At 42.4% G+C, this 14,999-nt stretch overlaps 1 protein-coding gene across 1 annotated transcript in view; it reads left to right on the forward strand.

The window, feature by feature from the left end:
* The window catches only part of cfap44 (cilia and flagella associated protein 44), a 115,933-nt gene that overhangs the window by 87,391 nt on the left and 13,543 nt on the right, over positions 1-14,999 (forward strand). Inside the window, exons 26-31 of the mRNA XM_078408713.1 lie at positions 610-813; positions 3,774-3,969; positions 6,297-6,407; positions 8,642-8,772; positions 10,698-10,814; positions 11,204-11,405. Coding sequence (XP_078264839.1) covers positions 610-813; positions 3,774-3,969; positions 6,297-6,407; positions 8,642-8,772; positions 10,698-10,814; positions 11,204-11,405 — 961 coding nt within the window. The remainder of the gene's footprint in view (positions 1-609; positions 814-3,773; positions 3,970-6,296; positions 6,408-8,641; positions 8,773-10,697; positions 10,815-11,203; positions 11,406-14,999) is intronic.

Raw genomic sequence — 14,999 nt, forward strand, 5'->3', positions numbered from 1 at the left:
CTATAGCTGCTCTGAATCGGACCTGCTGAGAGCCCGCCATGATGTGTCTCTGCCCCCAGGGTAATCTGGCACAACTGACCCCTGCATGAACATTTTCTTTTGCACTTTACCTTGTTCCCCATTTTCTTTTTCCTTTCCCCCCGTCTTGTTGTTTACATGTTCACCGTGATTTATTTAATATTTGACTTGATAGCATCGATATGGAAGTGACAATCAAAATCTCGTTGTACTTGTATGATGACAATAAAGGATATTGTATTGTATTGTATTTAACCACGTGTTTTTCTTTTGTATGACAAATCTCAAATTGTGGAGTACAGAGGCAAATAAATAAATGATGGGTCTTTGTCCCAAACATTATGGAGGGCACTGTATCTTCTTTTCACCTTTGGCCTTCATCCTCCCATCTGCCAATCAAGCCCCCCCCCTCCCCCACACACCTGTATCTACCTATCACTTGTCAGGCCACTTCTTTTCTGGCTTTCTATTACTATTACAATTAGTCTGAAAAAGGGTCCCGATCCAAAACGTCCCCTATAAATGTTTTCCAGAGTGCTACCTGATCCACTGTGTTACTTCAGTACTTTGTGGGGTTTTTTCTGTCTCTAGATCAATGAATTAATAAAGAACTTTGATGCAGAGCTGCGGGTTCTTTGCCACCAGAAATATAAGTTGGACATTGCTTTAAAGATGGCTGACCTGCGGCATGTTACACTTTTTGAAGAAGTTCTTCTCTTGAAAGAATTTGAAAAGAGTGAGGACATTTTGCAGGATCGTGTCAACCAACGAATAAATGAACGAGGGGAAACACAAGTAAGTAGCCCATTTATTTCACTCTAGCCTTGGTGATGAAACAATTTTTAATTTTGGTGAAATTATTTAAATCGTTTTATATTTTGAAATTGGAAATTAAAGGCAGCAATATTTCTACAGGAGTCGAGCTGGATTCTTATCCAAGCAAATTACCTAAAAGGCAGAATTAAGACTGCATGCATTTCAGAAAAGGGGAAACAGATAAAGTCTCTTTTCTCTTGAGTAAAGATTGAGGGGTGACACAATAGAGGTCTGTAAAATTCTGAATGGATATAAAGGTAATGTTTCTACTTGAGGGGAAACAATTAACTGGAGGCTATCAACATGAGATAATGACCCAGAAAAACATTAGGAAATTCTTTACCCAAAGTGTGGTTAGAATGTTGTATTCACTACCGCAGGTTGCTGTGAAAGCAAATTGTTTGGATCCATTTAAATGAAGTCAGGATGAGTGCACAAGGGAGAATAAATATAAACGTGAATATGGAAGTTGGGAGGTTAAGTTAGAGTTGCACAAGACATTGGTGAGGCCACATTTGGAGTGTTGTGTTCAGTTTTGGTCACTGTTATCGGAAAGATGTTGTTATGCTGGAAAGGGACGATACCGAGATGATTTACGAGGATGTGGCCAGGATTCGAGGGCCTGAGCTATAGGGAGATATTGAGTAGGCTAGAACATTATTCTTGGAGTGCAGGAGGATGAGGGGTGATTTTAGAGAGCTGTATAAGATCACGAGGGAATGCACAGAGTAAATGCACAGTCTTTTACCCAGAGTTGGAGAATCCTCTCCAACAGTCAAATGTAAAGAGACAGGAATGTTTAATATACCGACAAACTGAACAATTAAATCCTTACTTGCAGATGCATAACAGACCTGTAAACACAATACACATAGATGGGATATAATAAACAAAATTTCAATAAATAATCCCAATACTAGTGCGAAAAAAAAACCAGGTCCAAAAAAATTCCAAGCCAACCTTGCAACCAAAGACATAGTCGAGGTTTTGTGTTGAGTAGTGTTCAAGAGCCTGATGGTTGTTGCAAAGAAGCTATTCTTTAACCTGATAGTCATGGACTTAACCACCCTATCTACCTTAATGCCACTTTTAAAGAACTACATACCTGTACTCCTGGATCCCTCTGCTCAACAACACTCCCCAGAGCCCTACCATTCACTGCGTAGGCCCTCCTGTTAGTGCTTCCAAAATGCACCACCTCACATTTCTCTGTATTAAATTCCATCAACCATCCCTCAGCCCACCTACCAAAGCAATCAAGATCCTGCTGCAATTTTTGAAAACCATCTTCACTATCTACAATACCACCCACTTTTGTGTCATCTGCAAACTTGCTAACCATGAGAACCATGCTAAACTTGAGAACTACGTTCTCATCCAAATCATTAATATAGATAATAAACATCAATGGGACTAGCACCGAACCCTGAGGCACACCACTAGTCACAGGCCAGTCCGAAAAGGAACCTTCCACCATCACCCTCTGCTTCCTTCTATGAAGCCAATTTTTTATCCATTCAGCTATCTTTCTTTGAATCCCATAGGATCTAACCTTCCAGAGCAGCCTACCATGCGGCACCATGTTAGGATTGTTAAAATTGTCCCTTTGGGTCCATTTGTTTACCCGATCATATACATGAATATTGTTAGGTTTATAAAAAGTTGCCTGGAGGCTTTGAGTGAGTCAATCATAATGATATGGTGGGAGGCAGTAACAGGGGCAAGGTATTCAATAAAATGTGATTTCAATATTTACTTGCAATTACTTCCCAACCTGATCATTGAAGATTGGGTGACCCCCCAATTCACAGCATGATCCATCTCATCTAAAAGGAATAAGAAAAAAAGCAACAGAAAAATGAAGTGAAACGAGAGCAATAGGAGCAAAGATACCTCCACGCCATCTTAAAGAATGCAAGTGAACACTGCTACATAAGGGGCAAATAGGAGCCTTTGGAGGACGAGTAGTGGCGGATCAGCGGGCTACACTTCCAGGCCGCTGTCTGCTGGGTCCTCTGAGATGGGCTGGATCGGTGGTTACCCCCCTGTAAGCCGTGGTCTGCCAGGTCTGACGGGTCAGTCGAGGTCCACTGGTGTTGTGTTCGGCTGCAACCCGCCGGGTCTTATGGGTGGCTGCAATCTTGTGTTTGGCAGCTTCTCCTGGCAGCCCGTTCCATGTAGCCACCATCAGGTTCCTATTAAATCTTTTCCCTCTCACCTTAAACCTATGACCTCTGGTCTTGGGGTAAAAGTCTCTGTGCATTCCCCCAATCTATTCCCCTCATGATTTTTTACATGTAGAAGTGCATAAATTAATGAGGGAAATAGATTGGGGGATAGGACCACCCCTCAACCTCATGGGCTACAAGGAATAAAGTCCTAGTCTGCCTAGCCTCTCCCTGTAGCTCACGCCCTCAAGTGCAATCCTTCATTGCACTCTTTCCAGTTTAACAACATCCTTCCTATGGCTGTGTAACATGGTTTGAAAATGGGGATCTGTACTTAAAATATCTGATTTGCTCAATCCAAAACCACTAAGGGCAACAAGCGCAAGAATCTTGAATGAATGAGGCCTGGTATTGAGTCAGAAGTGAACAACATTGGACATTTAGGCTCTGCAATTGTGTTGCAGATGTGGAAATTTGCACTCTGTACCTTCCACCCTGAAGCAGCACAATTTTACATTTTGCCTAACTCACAGATTATATGTCAAAATAGTAATAAAAATGCAACAACCCTTGTCGAATGATAATTTCAACAAGGACCATCGCCTTTGCATTTGAAAAATACAAAGGCAGCGTAAGGATGTGTGGCTATATAAATGCAAGCTCTCCTGTAGGTTGAACAATTCCTGCTGCTGCTGTGGTCATTCTTGTAATATTACTTGGTCATCCTTCAGCTCACAAATCACCCAAAAATTGGGGAACTTTTTATTACAGATGAAATCAGAAGAATGTTTTCAACAACAAGAGGGCAAAAAGCGAGATATTGTTAAACAACAAGAGAAGGAGAAAGCTCTTTATACAACCTTCCAGTTATCTCTGGGTGAAAACAACAGACATGCTGATTTCCTCACCAAAGTCTTCAAGAAGAAAATCAGACGAAGAAGAAAGAGCGAAGCAAAAATTTCTACAGGTGCACAGAACAATGCTTTTCTTCACACTGTTTATCGTTTTGTTTCTTTTTTCATGGGATTCATTCAGAATTCAAAAGAATAACAGGTTTGATTTGCATTTTTCAAAATAATACATATGTTAACCACAATGTAAAACCAAATATTTGTGTAGATTTCTTTATTGCACAGTTCACAATGAAATGATGATACTGGTTTAATCACTTCCAACAGTTAACCAACATTAATGACGGGCCTTTTCTTTTAATAACTGCAGTCCTCGTGGGGATGTTTTTTTTACGACATTTAGGCCGTTTGGTGGGCATTTAGGTTGGTGAGTGTGGAGGTGGCTGTTGAATTTGGGAATTGTGCTCCCCTGACTGCTGAGAGTTGAAGAAAGGTATACCACACAGAAGACTGGGGAGTGTTCAATAAAGCTTCTGGCTTGAATATGGTAGTAGGTGGAGAGTTTCTAAGCAGGCAGCAGAGAGATACCAGCAAAGGAATATTATTTTCTCAAGAATTAATACTTCTTCCAGAACCATCCCCTATTTAGTATTGTAGCTTGTTTCCTATCACTTCAAACAACATCTGGGGTCCAGTCCTTTCCAAAATGGGTAACCAATTGTATGCCAGCTATCCCTGGCATCCAAACCCTCTAACATTTTGTATTGGAGGGAACAGTCAGATATAGCAGCATCGGACCTCCTGCTCATCTCAGACTTTTGCCTCATACCATGGACATGCAGAAGTATGAACAATGCTGAGACCCATTGGTACCTATTGCAGTTTGAGCAGACCATTCTCACATAGCCAGCGCTAATGGACTGTAGGTTGATGATGCTTCCTGTATCATTCCTTCCCTGGCACAAAAATATAGTTGCCTCTCCTGGGCCTCTAGCAATATTGATGCCTTTTTAAAGCCTTTTTCAAGTACTAACATTGTTCCTGTTAGAGTCACAGAGTCACAATGTGGAAACAGGCCCTTTGGCCCAATTTGCCCACGCCAACCAACATGCCCCATCTATACTAGTCCCACCTGCCTGCATTTGGCCAATATCCTTCTAAACCTATTTTCTATCCATCTACCTGTCAACATGTTTATTAAACATTGCGATAGTACCTGTCTCAACTACCTCCTCAGGCAACGTGTTCTGAATATAGTAAACCTTTGTTATAATGGACCGTAGGGAGAGAATGTTGTCTGTTATAGCTGAGTAAGGTATTAGCATTCTATTTAGTTGAAATAAAGAACTGCAGATGATGGTTAATACACAAAAGTACACAAAGTGCTGGAGTAACTCAGCGGGTCAGGCAGCATCTCTGGAGAACACGGATAGATGACATCGAGACCCTTCTTCAGACTGATTCAGTCTGCTGAGTTACTCTAGCACTTTGTGCCTTTTTGCCTTAAAACTAGGCACTGATGCTACAGGTCTGCATCAGCGAGCCCTTCTTCACCAGTGACTGAGGGAGAAGGAGGAGGAGGCAGTGGATCTAGGGTGGGAGAGGCTGAGTGGACAGTGACGGAAGGAGGAGGCAGCAGGAGCTGCTGAGAGGGAGGGAGTCCCACGATGACCAAACGCGTCCTGTCAGTGTAGGAAAATAACTGCAGATTTTGTGATACCTTCACATCGAAGGTACCTATGTCCTCTGGTTCTGGAATGGGTACAGAGGAAGTTTACCAGAATGATGCTTGGCTTAGAGGGTATTAGCTACAGCGAGTGGTTGGAGAGACTGGGATTGTTTCCTCTGAAATGCTGGAGGTTGAGGGGAGATCTGAGAAAAGTTGGTAAAATTATGAGAGGCATAGATAGGTTCGACACTCAGAACCTGTTTCCCACGATGGAAATGTTAAATACTAAAGGCCTTAGCTTTAAGATGAGAGAGGCAAAGTTTAAAGGCAGTGTTGGGTGAATTGTTTATGCAGAGGGTGGTGGGTGCCTGATACACGCTGCCAGGGGTGGTGGTGGTGGAGGCAAGTACAACAGTTGCATTCAAGAGGCTTTTGGATAAGCACATGGGTCTGCAGGGAATGAAGGGATCATGTGCAGACATTATGAGCTGAAGGGCTTGCTCCTGTTCCATACTGTACTTGTTCTATGTTCCATTAGTCTCAATGCAGTTTTGCCCAGTATATTAATATTGGTGCCGGTTTGTCATGTTCTTATATTGCCCACTGTTACACACGTCTCATCCAGCTGAAATTCTGGTTTCCTCTTAGACTGCTGTTGCTCTGTGTTTCAGTCTTGCTTTGGAGTTTATTATTTTTCCCTCCTTGTATATCAACATTAATAGTACTAGCAATACTTTTGAAGAATTATTTATGTCTAGCACTTCTACTTTACAGAATCAGATGAGGAGAGTGAAGAAGAATCAGATGAAGAATTTGGCTTTAGTGATGAGGATGAAGAATCAGATTCCGATGAAGGAGGAGTGGATGACACTGCTTGCCCAGAGAGTAAGAGATAACATGTTCTGCTTTAACTGTCACAACAAAATCTATAAATATGATTTTATTGGAATAAATCCAAAAGAAAATTGCTTTTATAATTCACCTTATCATGTTATCAACATGTCTATCTCTTGGACAATAATACTCTATATCCTCCCTTTCTCTCACACATGTTTTCTCCATCATCCTGATACCAATCTCCACCTCTTCCACAATGCGAATTCTGAGGTTTCTGGAGCACATCGAAGACATACAGAAACTCCAGAAATCAATTTGAAACATCAATTCACTCCTCAGATGTTGCCTCTCTTGCTGAGTGTCTCTAGTATGTTCTGTTTTATCCTTGTTAAGGCAGGCTATGAATCATTGACTAGAGGGCAATTGGTACCATCATAGGTTAATTCATTAATGGTATGTTCGCAGGTACGAAATTGAGTTAAAAAAAAATCATTTTATAATAGATTCTGCTGGCCAATTTAGACAACGCTTTGCCTTGGAGACATTAAACATTGCCTTCCCACCCCACTTGGGCCTTAGATTTTGGGCTTCAGACCTCATCCCCATCCCTCTCTGAATCCTGAATCCATGACTGTCATCCTTCTCCCACTGTTGGCCCTCAAACTGAACATCAGGCACTGGGGCTCACTGCACACATTCTCACTCCCACCGCAGCTGAAACAAAGTGAGGGAGAGTGGTAGACTGCAAGGTGAGAGGGAAAGAGACTCGGAGCGATGGAAGGCAAGAGAGTTTGAGTGAACCCTTGGTGATGGTCTTCTCGCTTTGCCTCCTTCACTTCTCTCCTTTCTTTTTCCCTTTCTTATTTCTCTTCTTTTCCTTTCTCACATCTCCCTCCCTCCTCTCTTCACTCTCCATTCTCTGCTCTCTCCTTTTCCTTCCCTTCTCTACTTTCCCCTCTCCTTCCTCAATCGAATCCAGATTAGACTGAAACTCCCCTAACTTATTTTGTTTTGATAAAACACAATATATTTTTTGTCATTTGTCCACATGACTTAAATAAACCACCTGGCGTAAAGCTACGAGAATCTGCTAAGTAATATTCTACCTGTGCAAAGGAATGATTGAACAATGTTAAAGCCTTTTGAGATATTAAGGATTGTGCACAATTTGGGTGTACAATCCCAGTTTTGGCAGCACGAATAGGGATGAAGCCTGCTTATTTGGAGAAACAGTGAGGCTTATGTTTTAAAAAGGCAGTTCTTGGATAAATGTAGTTGTCACATCCATTGGTTTGATTGAAAAAGAGATGCAATTAATCTAGAGACATGGCATCTTAAAAGAAATGAAACGGGAGGGTGTGCGGATGAGAATGATGAATCCAAAATGATGACAGTAAATAAGGCAAGATTATTTTGAATATAATAAAGCATTATGCAGTATCTTTCCTAAAGGCCACACTCAGAGAATTTGTAGTTTTGCAAACTTTGTTACAGAAACTGTATAAAACCCATAGAGGCCACACAGCTTGGATTCACCAGAATGGGAAAGGATGGTTATTAGGAGAGAACTGAAATTCAGGTTGAATGGAGAAGACTGAGGAGATATAATAGCTGTACAAGGTGCTGGTGAGGCCCCAGTTGGAGTCTGCACAAAGCTGTGGGTATATAGAATGAGCTGCCAGTGGAGGTGGTTGAGGCAGAACCTATAACAATATTAAAAATACATTAGGACAGGTGCATGTATAGGAAAAGTTTAGAAGGATATGGACCAAACACGAGCAGGTGGGACTAGTGTAGATGGGGCACCTTGGTCAGTATGGGCAAGCTGGGCTGAAGGGCCTGTTTCCACGCTGTATGGCTCTATAAAATGCAGTACCAAAAGATAAACAAAAAATTATTAGGATTACTTCTGGATTGATGAACAGTGGAAGTAGTTTGGTATTGATTCAGAACTGAGAGGAGGCGGCAATTGAATTAGTGTTCGGTTGATTCAGGATTATAGGAACATTGAGGATATTTTGGATTTTTAGGGCTATTAGAAAACAACAAAGTAAAGAAATTAGGTTTGGAGTGCAGGGATATGGATCACATGCAGGAAGAGGAGATTAGTTTAACATAGCATCATATTGGGCATGGACATTGTGGGGTGGAAGGACTGTTCTTGTACTATGCTGTTCTAAGAATATTCAGGTTCCCTGACAGAACATTTTTATAGTTTGCTACGGTATCATTTAAAAATAAATGAAGTCATACAATATCTGTCACCTGTCCTCTTCACACAGCGTGTGACCCAGCACTATTTGACAACACTATTCAACTTCGAGAGAAACGACTGGATATTGAGGAGGCCTTAGCAGAAGAGAAAAGAACACTAGAATTAATAAAAAAAGAATATGATATGATTGCTAAAAAGGTTTGTTCCTTTACCTTTTCTACATTTAAAAAGAACTAAAGTGAATTTCAGATAACAAGGCAAAACGTTAGTTCAGCAGTGCAGTAACACTGAGTAAATTCTAGTTGTGCCTCAAAAGATGCAGAAGGAACCAGCTAGTCTAGTATTTTTTTTATGATCAACAGAAAATTAATCTGTGGACTACTCTGAAGATCTGTATTATAGCTTGGATTCCATTAAGTCTGGCTCTTGGCCTGTTGGCTGAGGTACCCAACTGAAGCCAGCAACATCCTGTTTATGCATACTTAACTCGTTCTGACAATGTCATCTGGAACCTGAAGGCATTTTAACCAATAACTCTTTAGCCTCACTATGTCATTGAGGGAAGCCAAAGGAAGCTTTAAGTAAAAAAAGTGCAGGAATGGGCCAAAAGAAAAACGTAAATTGCCACTATTCTCCATCAGCATATTCCGAACAGCTCTGTCACAGAGGACTCTGTGATTTGCGGACTGTTCCCAGGGACGCATTCAGAGACTGACATCAAGTGCTGCTGGAAAGTCATCAACTCGGTGAAAGACGCTCTTTGGTCTGCCCGAGCTCTGTTGACCTCCCAGCAGAGCGAGATGTCTGTCAGGGAATGTTGCCGACTGGCCCGCTGCAAAATGCAGGAGTACGTGCTGAGTTACGCACTGAAGCTTGGTGCAGCCAACGCCAAGACTCTGTGGGGGAGGACCGTAGTCTAGGGTCCTTCCGCTGCTGGACATGGGGGACAGGGTGTGGTGGAGATGCCCCTCAAAATAAGGGAAGGGATTCCATGCCAGTGGGCCACATGATTGGCAAGGGTGGAGGGTAAATTTATGTAAACAGCATTGAATGTATGTATAGCCTCCGAGAATGTCGGTTGGAGTTTTGTACGGATCAGGTGTTGTACTGTATATATTTGTTTCTTGAATAAAGTATATTTTGAAATAAAATAAAAATAGCTCTTTCTCCCTCAGTAAAACTTTTTCTCTCTTTTATCATGTTCGCTCTCCCTCTTTCCCTCTTTCGCCCCCCCCCCCTCTCTTTCCGCTCCCCCTCTCTTACCTGCTCTCCCATTCTCTTTCCTGCTCTCCCATTCTCTTTCTCCCTCCCTCCGTCTCTTTTCTCAGAATGTATAATTTAAGTAACACAAAGAAGCCATTAATCCCACCTTGGTTACTCAGGTGGATCATCATGCTGGTAAAGAGGCCAGCCTCATGGCGATGTGGGCAGAGGGAAAACCACCTGGAAGTTAAAATCTGGAGACTGGCCAATTTGTACAAAAAGGGACATATTTAAACGATTGAGCTATAGGTTACAATTCCCTTTTTGGATAAAAGTGCCACAGTGACTAAACCGAAGCCTGTGACCACATTTCAAAAAAGTGCAGTCATAAGTGGCTGCTGTAAAAGGCCTTGTGTATGAGTGAGTACTAGAATTAGGGCAGGAATTCATTGAAATGTGAGGAAAATAGAATGGGATTAATGTATATAGGGGATTGATGATAAGCAATGAATCATTGGCCAAGGGGCTTGTTTCCATGCTGTATGACTCTGGAACTCAATGCTCTGCCTGTTAGCCTTTGCAGTGAAGGCATTCCTGGAAATTCACTCTTTGAATCAAGCCTTTGGTCACTATCCCATCTTTCAATCGACTCCTATAAGCTATTAATGACAGAGCCCTTGGCAAACTTAAGAATGGACTAAATTTGGAAATGCATGTGTTGGGAAAACAGAAACAAAATAAAACTTTCAGCTTTCAATTCTTTTTGAAACTTTATGAGATAGCTGGTGTTATTCAAGTTTCAATAGGACAGTGACCATTAGTGGCATTAATATTATTGATCTTAAATTATGTCTGTTGTCAATGGAAAGCATGTTCCTAGAGGTTTGTACTACAAATGTAATTGCACCATAATTGCACAGGTAAAAGTCATTGAAGTAACAGTAAAATCTGCAAAAAATGACCTGGAGGTTTTGCAACGACAGAAACAACAGAAATTGAATGAACTCTTTGTGGTTGTTCCTCTAAAACTGCACCAGGTAAGATAATTAATTTAAATCATTTTGTGAAAAAATTAATTTCAACATCAGCATGTTGGAGATTTAGTATGACCAAGGATATAGACAGCAAAATCTCAAGCAATATTCACATTTTGATGTTGGCCAACTAATCTTGAGGCATAGAGCACCCACCTTTATATTTATTCCGTCAAATTAAACATGTCAGAAAAACCATTGGGGCAAATATGGGAACATATGATTCACCCTTTTCTGGCTGCTTAAGATGCATCACACCAGCTTAAGATATAATAACAGCTGCTTATATTTGCATAATATTTTTCACATTGTCATTTAAAGACGGAGATAAGGATGGTCAAAATCCAAATCAGTAATTGCAAAACAAAATATTCTTTCTCTAACTGTGGCAGATAGAGTATGTTGTCAATGGAGATATGCCAAATGATCTAGTGTTTGGGCTAGTCTTCACCAATCTGGCTTTAACGTCACTGCAGAGGAGGATCAAAGAATTGCATGTGGAGAAGACCGAGCAGCGAGAGCTGTATAAGCAAGCCAGGCAGAAACATGTCCAGCTTCTCCAAGACAAAACAGAGATGGAAGCTGAAATAGCAGGTAACTACTGCATAAGGCAACAAGATGGAAGTTATTATCAGAAACTATTTCCAAGCTCATCAATGAATAGCACTGGCAAGACTCGGGAGACACTTACAAAAGCATGATAAGGGTCAGTGTTAATGCTATAACTCAAATGGCAGCTGTGGAAATATTGATATACTAGACGAGTGGACCCGTTTGGCCCAAACCTCTCCTGCATTGGTGCAGCACTCCCTCCTCCCCTTCATCCCTCCCCCATCCCCTTCACCTCTTTCCTCATCCCCTCTGCCCCCCCTTCACCCTCCCCACTCCTCCCCCTCCCCCCCACTCCATCCTCCTCAACCCCCCTTATCCTCCCTCCTCCCCTTCCCTCCCCCCACCCCCTCCCTCCCTCCCTAGGAGATAGATTTAAACTTTAAAATGTGAATAATTTTAAAAATATAACACCGATTTCATTGAAACTTCTTCCATTAGCACCAAAGGGACGTCGGTGAGTAAGGTGGGCCTAAAATTGTCGTGCTATCGTGTACCATTTTGGCTGTAGTTCAGGAACAAACAAATAAACAAACGAGAGTTTTAGTATATAGATAGAACATCGAATAGTGCAGCACAAGAATAGGCAATTCGACCCAAATGTCTGTCCCTGCATATCCATATCACTATGCAAAAGTCTTTTAATGCCACTAATGTATCTGCTTCAACTACCACCCCAACAGCACATTTCAGGCACTCAGCACTCTGTGGAAAAATCTTACCCCCACATCTCCTTTAAACTTTGCCCTTTAAAGCTATGCCCTCTAGTATTTCAATTTTAGACAATAGACAATAGGTGCAGGAGGAGGCCATTCGGCCCTTCAAGCCAGCACCGCCATTCAATGTGATCATGGCTGATCATTCACAATCAGTACCCCGTTCCTGCCTTCTCCCCATACCCCCTGACTCCGCTATCCTTAAGAGCTCTATCTAGCTCTCTCTTGAATGCATTCAGAGAATTGGCCTCCACTGCCTTCTGAGGCAGAGAATTCCACAGATTCACAACTCTCTGACTGAAAAAGTTTTTCCTCATCTCAGTTCTAAATGGCCTACCCCTTATTCTTAAACTGTGGCCCCTTGTTCTGGACTCCCCCAACATTGGGAACATGTTTCCTGCCTCGAACGTGTCCAACCCCTTAATAATCTTATACGTTTCGATAAGATCTCCTCTCATCCTTCTAAATTCCAGTGTATACAAGCCTAGTCGCTCCAGTCTTTCAACATATGAAAGTCCCGCCATTCCGGGAATTAACCTAGTAAACCTACGTTGCACGCCCTCAATAGCAAGAATATCCTTCCTCAAATTTGGAGACCAAAACTGCACACAGTATATCCTGGGAAAATAAAACTGACTGTCTACCCCTTCTCTGCCTGTTATAATTCTATATACTTCTATCAGGCCTCCTTGTAACCTCCAGCGTTCCAGAGAAAACAATCCAAGTGTGTCCCTCTCCCTGTAACTAATACTCCCTAAATCATGCATCATTCTGGTAAACTTCCTCTGCACCCTTTCCTAAACTTCCACATCCTTCCTGTAGTGAGGCGACCAGAATTGCACACATTACTCCAAATGCAGCCTAGCCATCTATATACTAAAACACTCGTTTGTTCGCTTGTTCCTGAATTACAGCCCAAATGGTACACGATAATATGACAATTTTAGGCCCACGTTACTCACCATTGTTCCTTGGTCCTATGGAAGAAGTTTAATTGAAATCAGTGTTATATTTTTAAAGTTGTTCACATTTTAAAGTTTAAAAAACCGCGCATGTGCAGATGGGGGATCCGTTGATCTGGTACTTATGTAAGATGGCCGTCGCATCCGCGCATGCGCAGGACAAACGCGTCCACGCCTGTGCAGTTGGGGCCCATTGAGCAGGGCTCGGCCGCCTGCCTCTTGGGGTCTGGAGAGCCAGGCCTGGTGCCAGGGGAAGCAGCTGTAGCCTGGGCCTCGTTCTGAGTCGTATGTTTGCTATAATTCTCTCCTCTTTCATTCTCTGTTAATTCCATGCATAATCAGCAAATGTACACCCCTCCTCCAACTTCTGATTTCCCCATCTTTATCTTTCGATTTTAGAACTTAGAACTGAGATACCAAAGAGAACACAATGTCTATGACGAACATGGTGCCAAGATAAACTAATATTAGGTGTCTGCATTTGATCCATATCTCTCCATTCCCTGTATATCTGTGTGCCTTTTGGAGCCTTCCTAACCACTTTGCTCCCTTCTGACCCTTTCCTCACATTGCACCCCCCACCAGCCTCCGCGTTCAACACATCATCCATCCTCCGACATTTCTTTCCACTTTCCGCAAAGACCAGGCTCTCTGCAACTCCTTGGTTCATTCATAGCTTCCCACCCAAACCACACCACTTATCCTCCAGTACTTTCCCCTGCAACCGTAACACATGTCCTTTTATCTCCTCCTTCACCTCCCAGGGACCCCATCAATCCTTCCCGATAAGACAGAGGTTCATGCCGCCTTCCACCTCATGTACTGCATCTGGAGTTCCCGGTGTGGCCTCCTATACATTGGCAAGACCAAGTGCAGATATTTTGCTGAACACATATGCTCGGTCCGCCAAGACCTACTGGATCTCCCAGTTGCTCACAACTTTAACTTCCTTCCCCTTTCCCATACTGTCTTTTCTGTCCTGGGGGCTGCCTCCATTGCCAGAGTGAAGTGGCACATAAACTGTAGGAACAACCTAACAACATTTCATATTCCACATGGGTAGCTTACAACCTCCACTTTAATGGGTAGTTTAATTCTCCACTTTTAGGCAGGGGCAACCGCCCCCTCCCACTCACTCCCCCTTCTATCTCCCCACCTCCCCCACCATGCTCCAACTGAACTCGCACCCAATTCTCCCTTTCCACCTACATTCCTTCCTGTAGCTTCACAATTTGCAACTCTTCAATACTTTTGTCTCATACATTGTCTTTTTTTTCCTCGGCCCTTTCTCCAACCATCTCCCTATCAAACCCTCCTTCACTTGTATTCACCTATTCTGTGCCAGGCTTTATCCTGCCCCCCCCCCCCCCTCTCTTCCACCTTTCTTTCCCCTACTCACAATCAGTTTGAAGAAGTTGTCTGGACCCAAAATGTCACCTATCCATGTTCACCAGAGATGATGCCTAAACCGCTGAGTTACTCCAGCACTTTGTGTTTTTTTTAGCTTCTCATCAATTGTTCGTTACCACACCTGTGGCTGGAGAAGCTGCAAAAGCTGGTCAAGGCCCCAATAATCTCCTCTCTTGCCTCACTTCATAACCTGGGATGGATGCCATCAGGTCCTGGGTATTTCTCCACCTTAATGCCCTTAAAGAGCCCCAAGACCACCTCCTTTTTGATCTCCAACTGCTATTGCATATTATACTTTCCACACGCGAGTCACTGTCCTCCATATTTAGTACCTCACCTATATCCTCTGAATCCAAGCACTTGTTCCCTCCTTTATCCTCCCCTTTTTCTGGTTGTCCTCTTGTTTTTAATGTAACAAAACCTTATTTAATCTGACTTGCCAAAGCCATTTCAAACTTGCATACGCTTCCCTTTTTGGCAAAATGTACAAC

Source organism: Rhinoraja longicauda, chromosome 12 (assembly GCF_053455715.1).
Source record: "Rhinoraja longicauda isolate Sanriku21f chromosome 12, sRhiLon1.1, whole genome shotgun sequence".
NCBI lineage: Eukaryota > Metazoa > Chordata > Chondrichthyes > Rajiformes > Arhynchobatidae > Rhinoraja > Rhinoraja longicauda.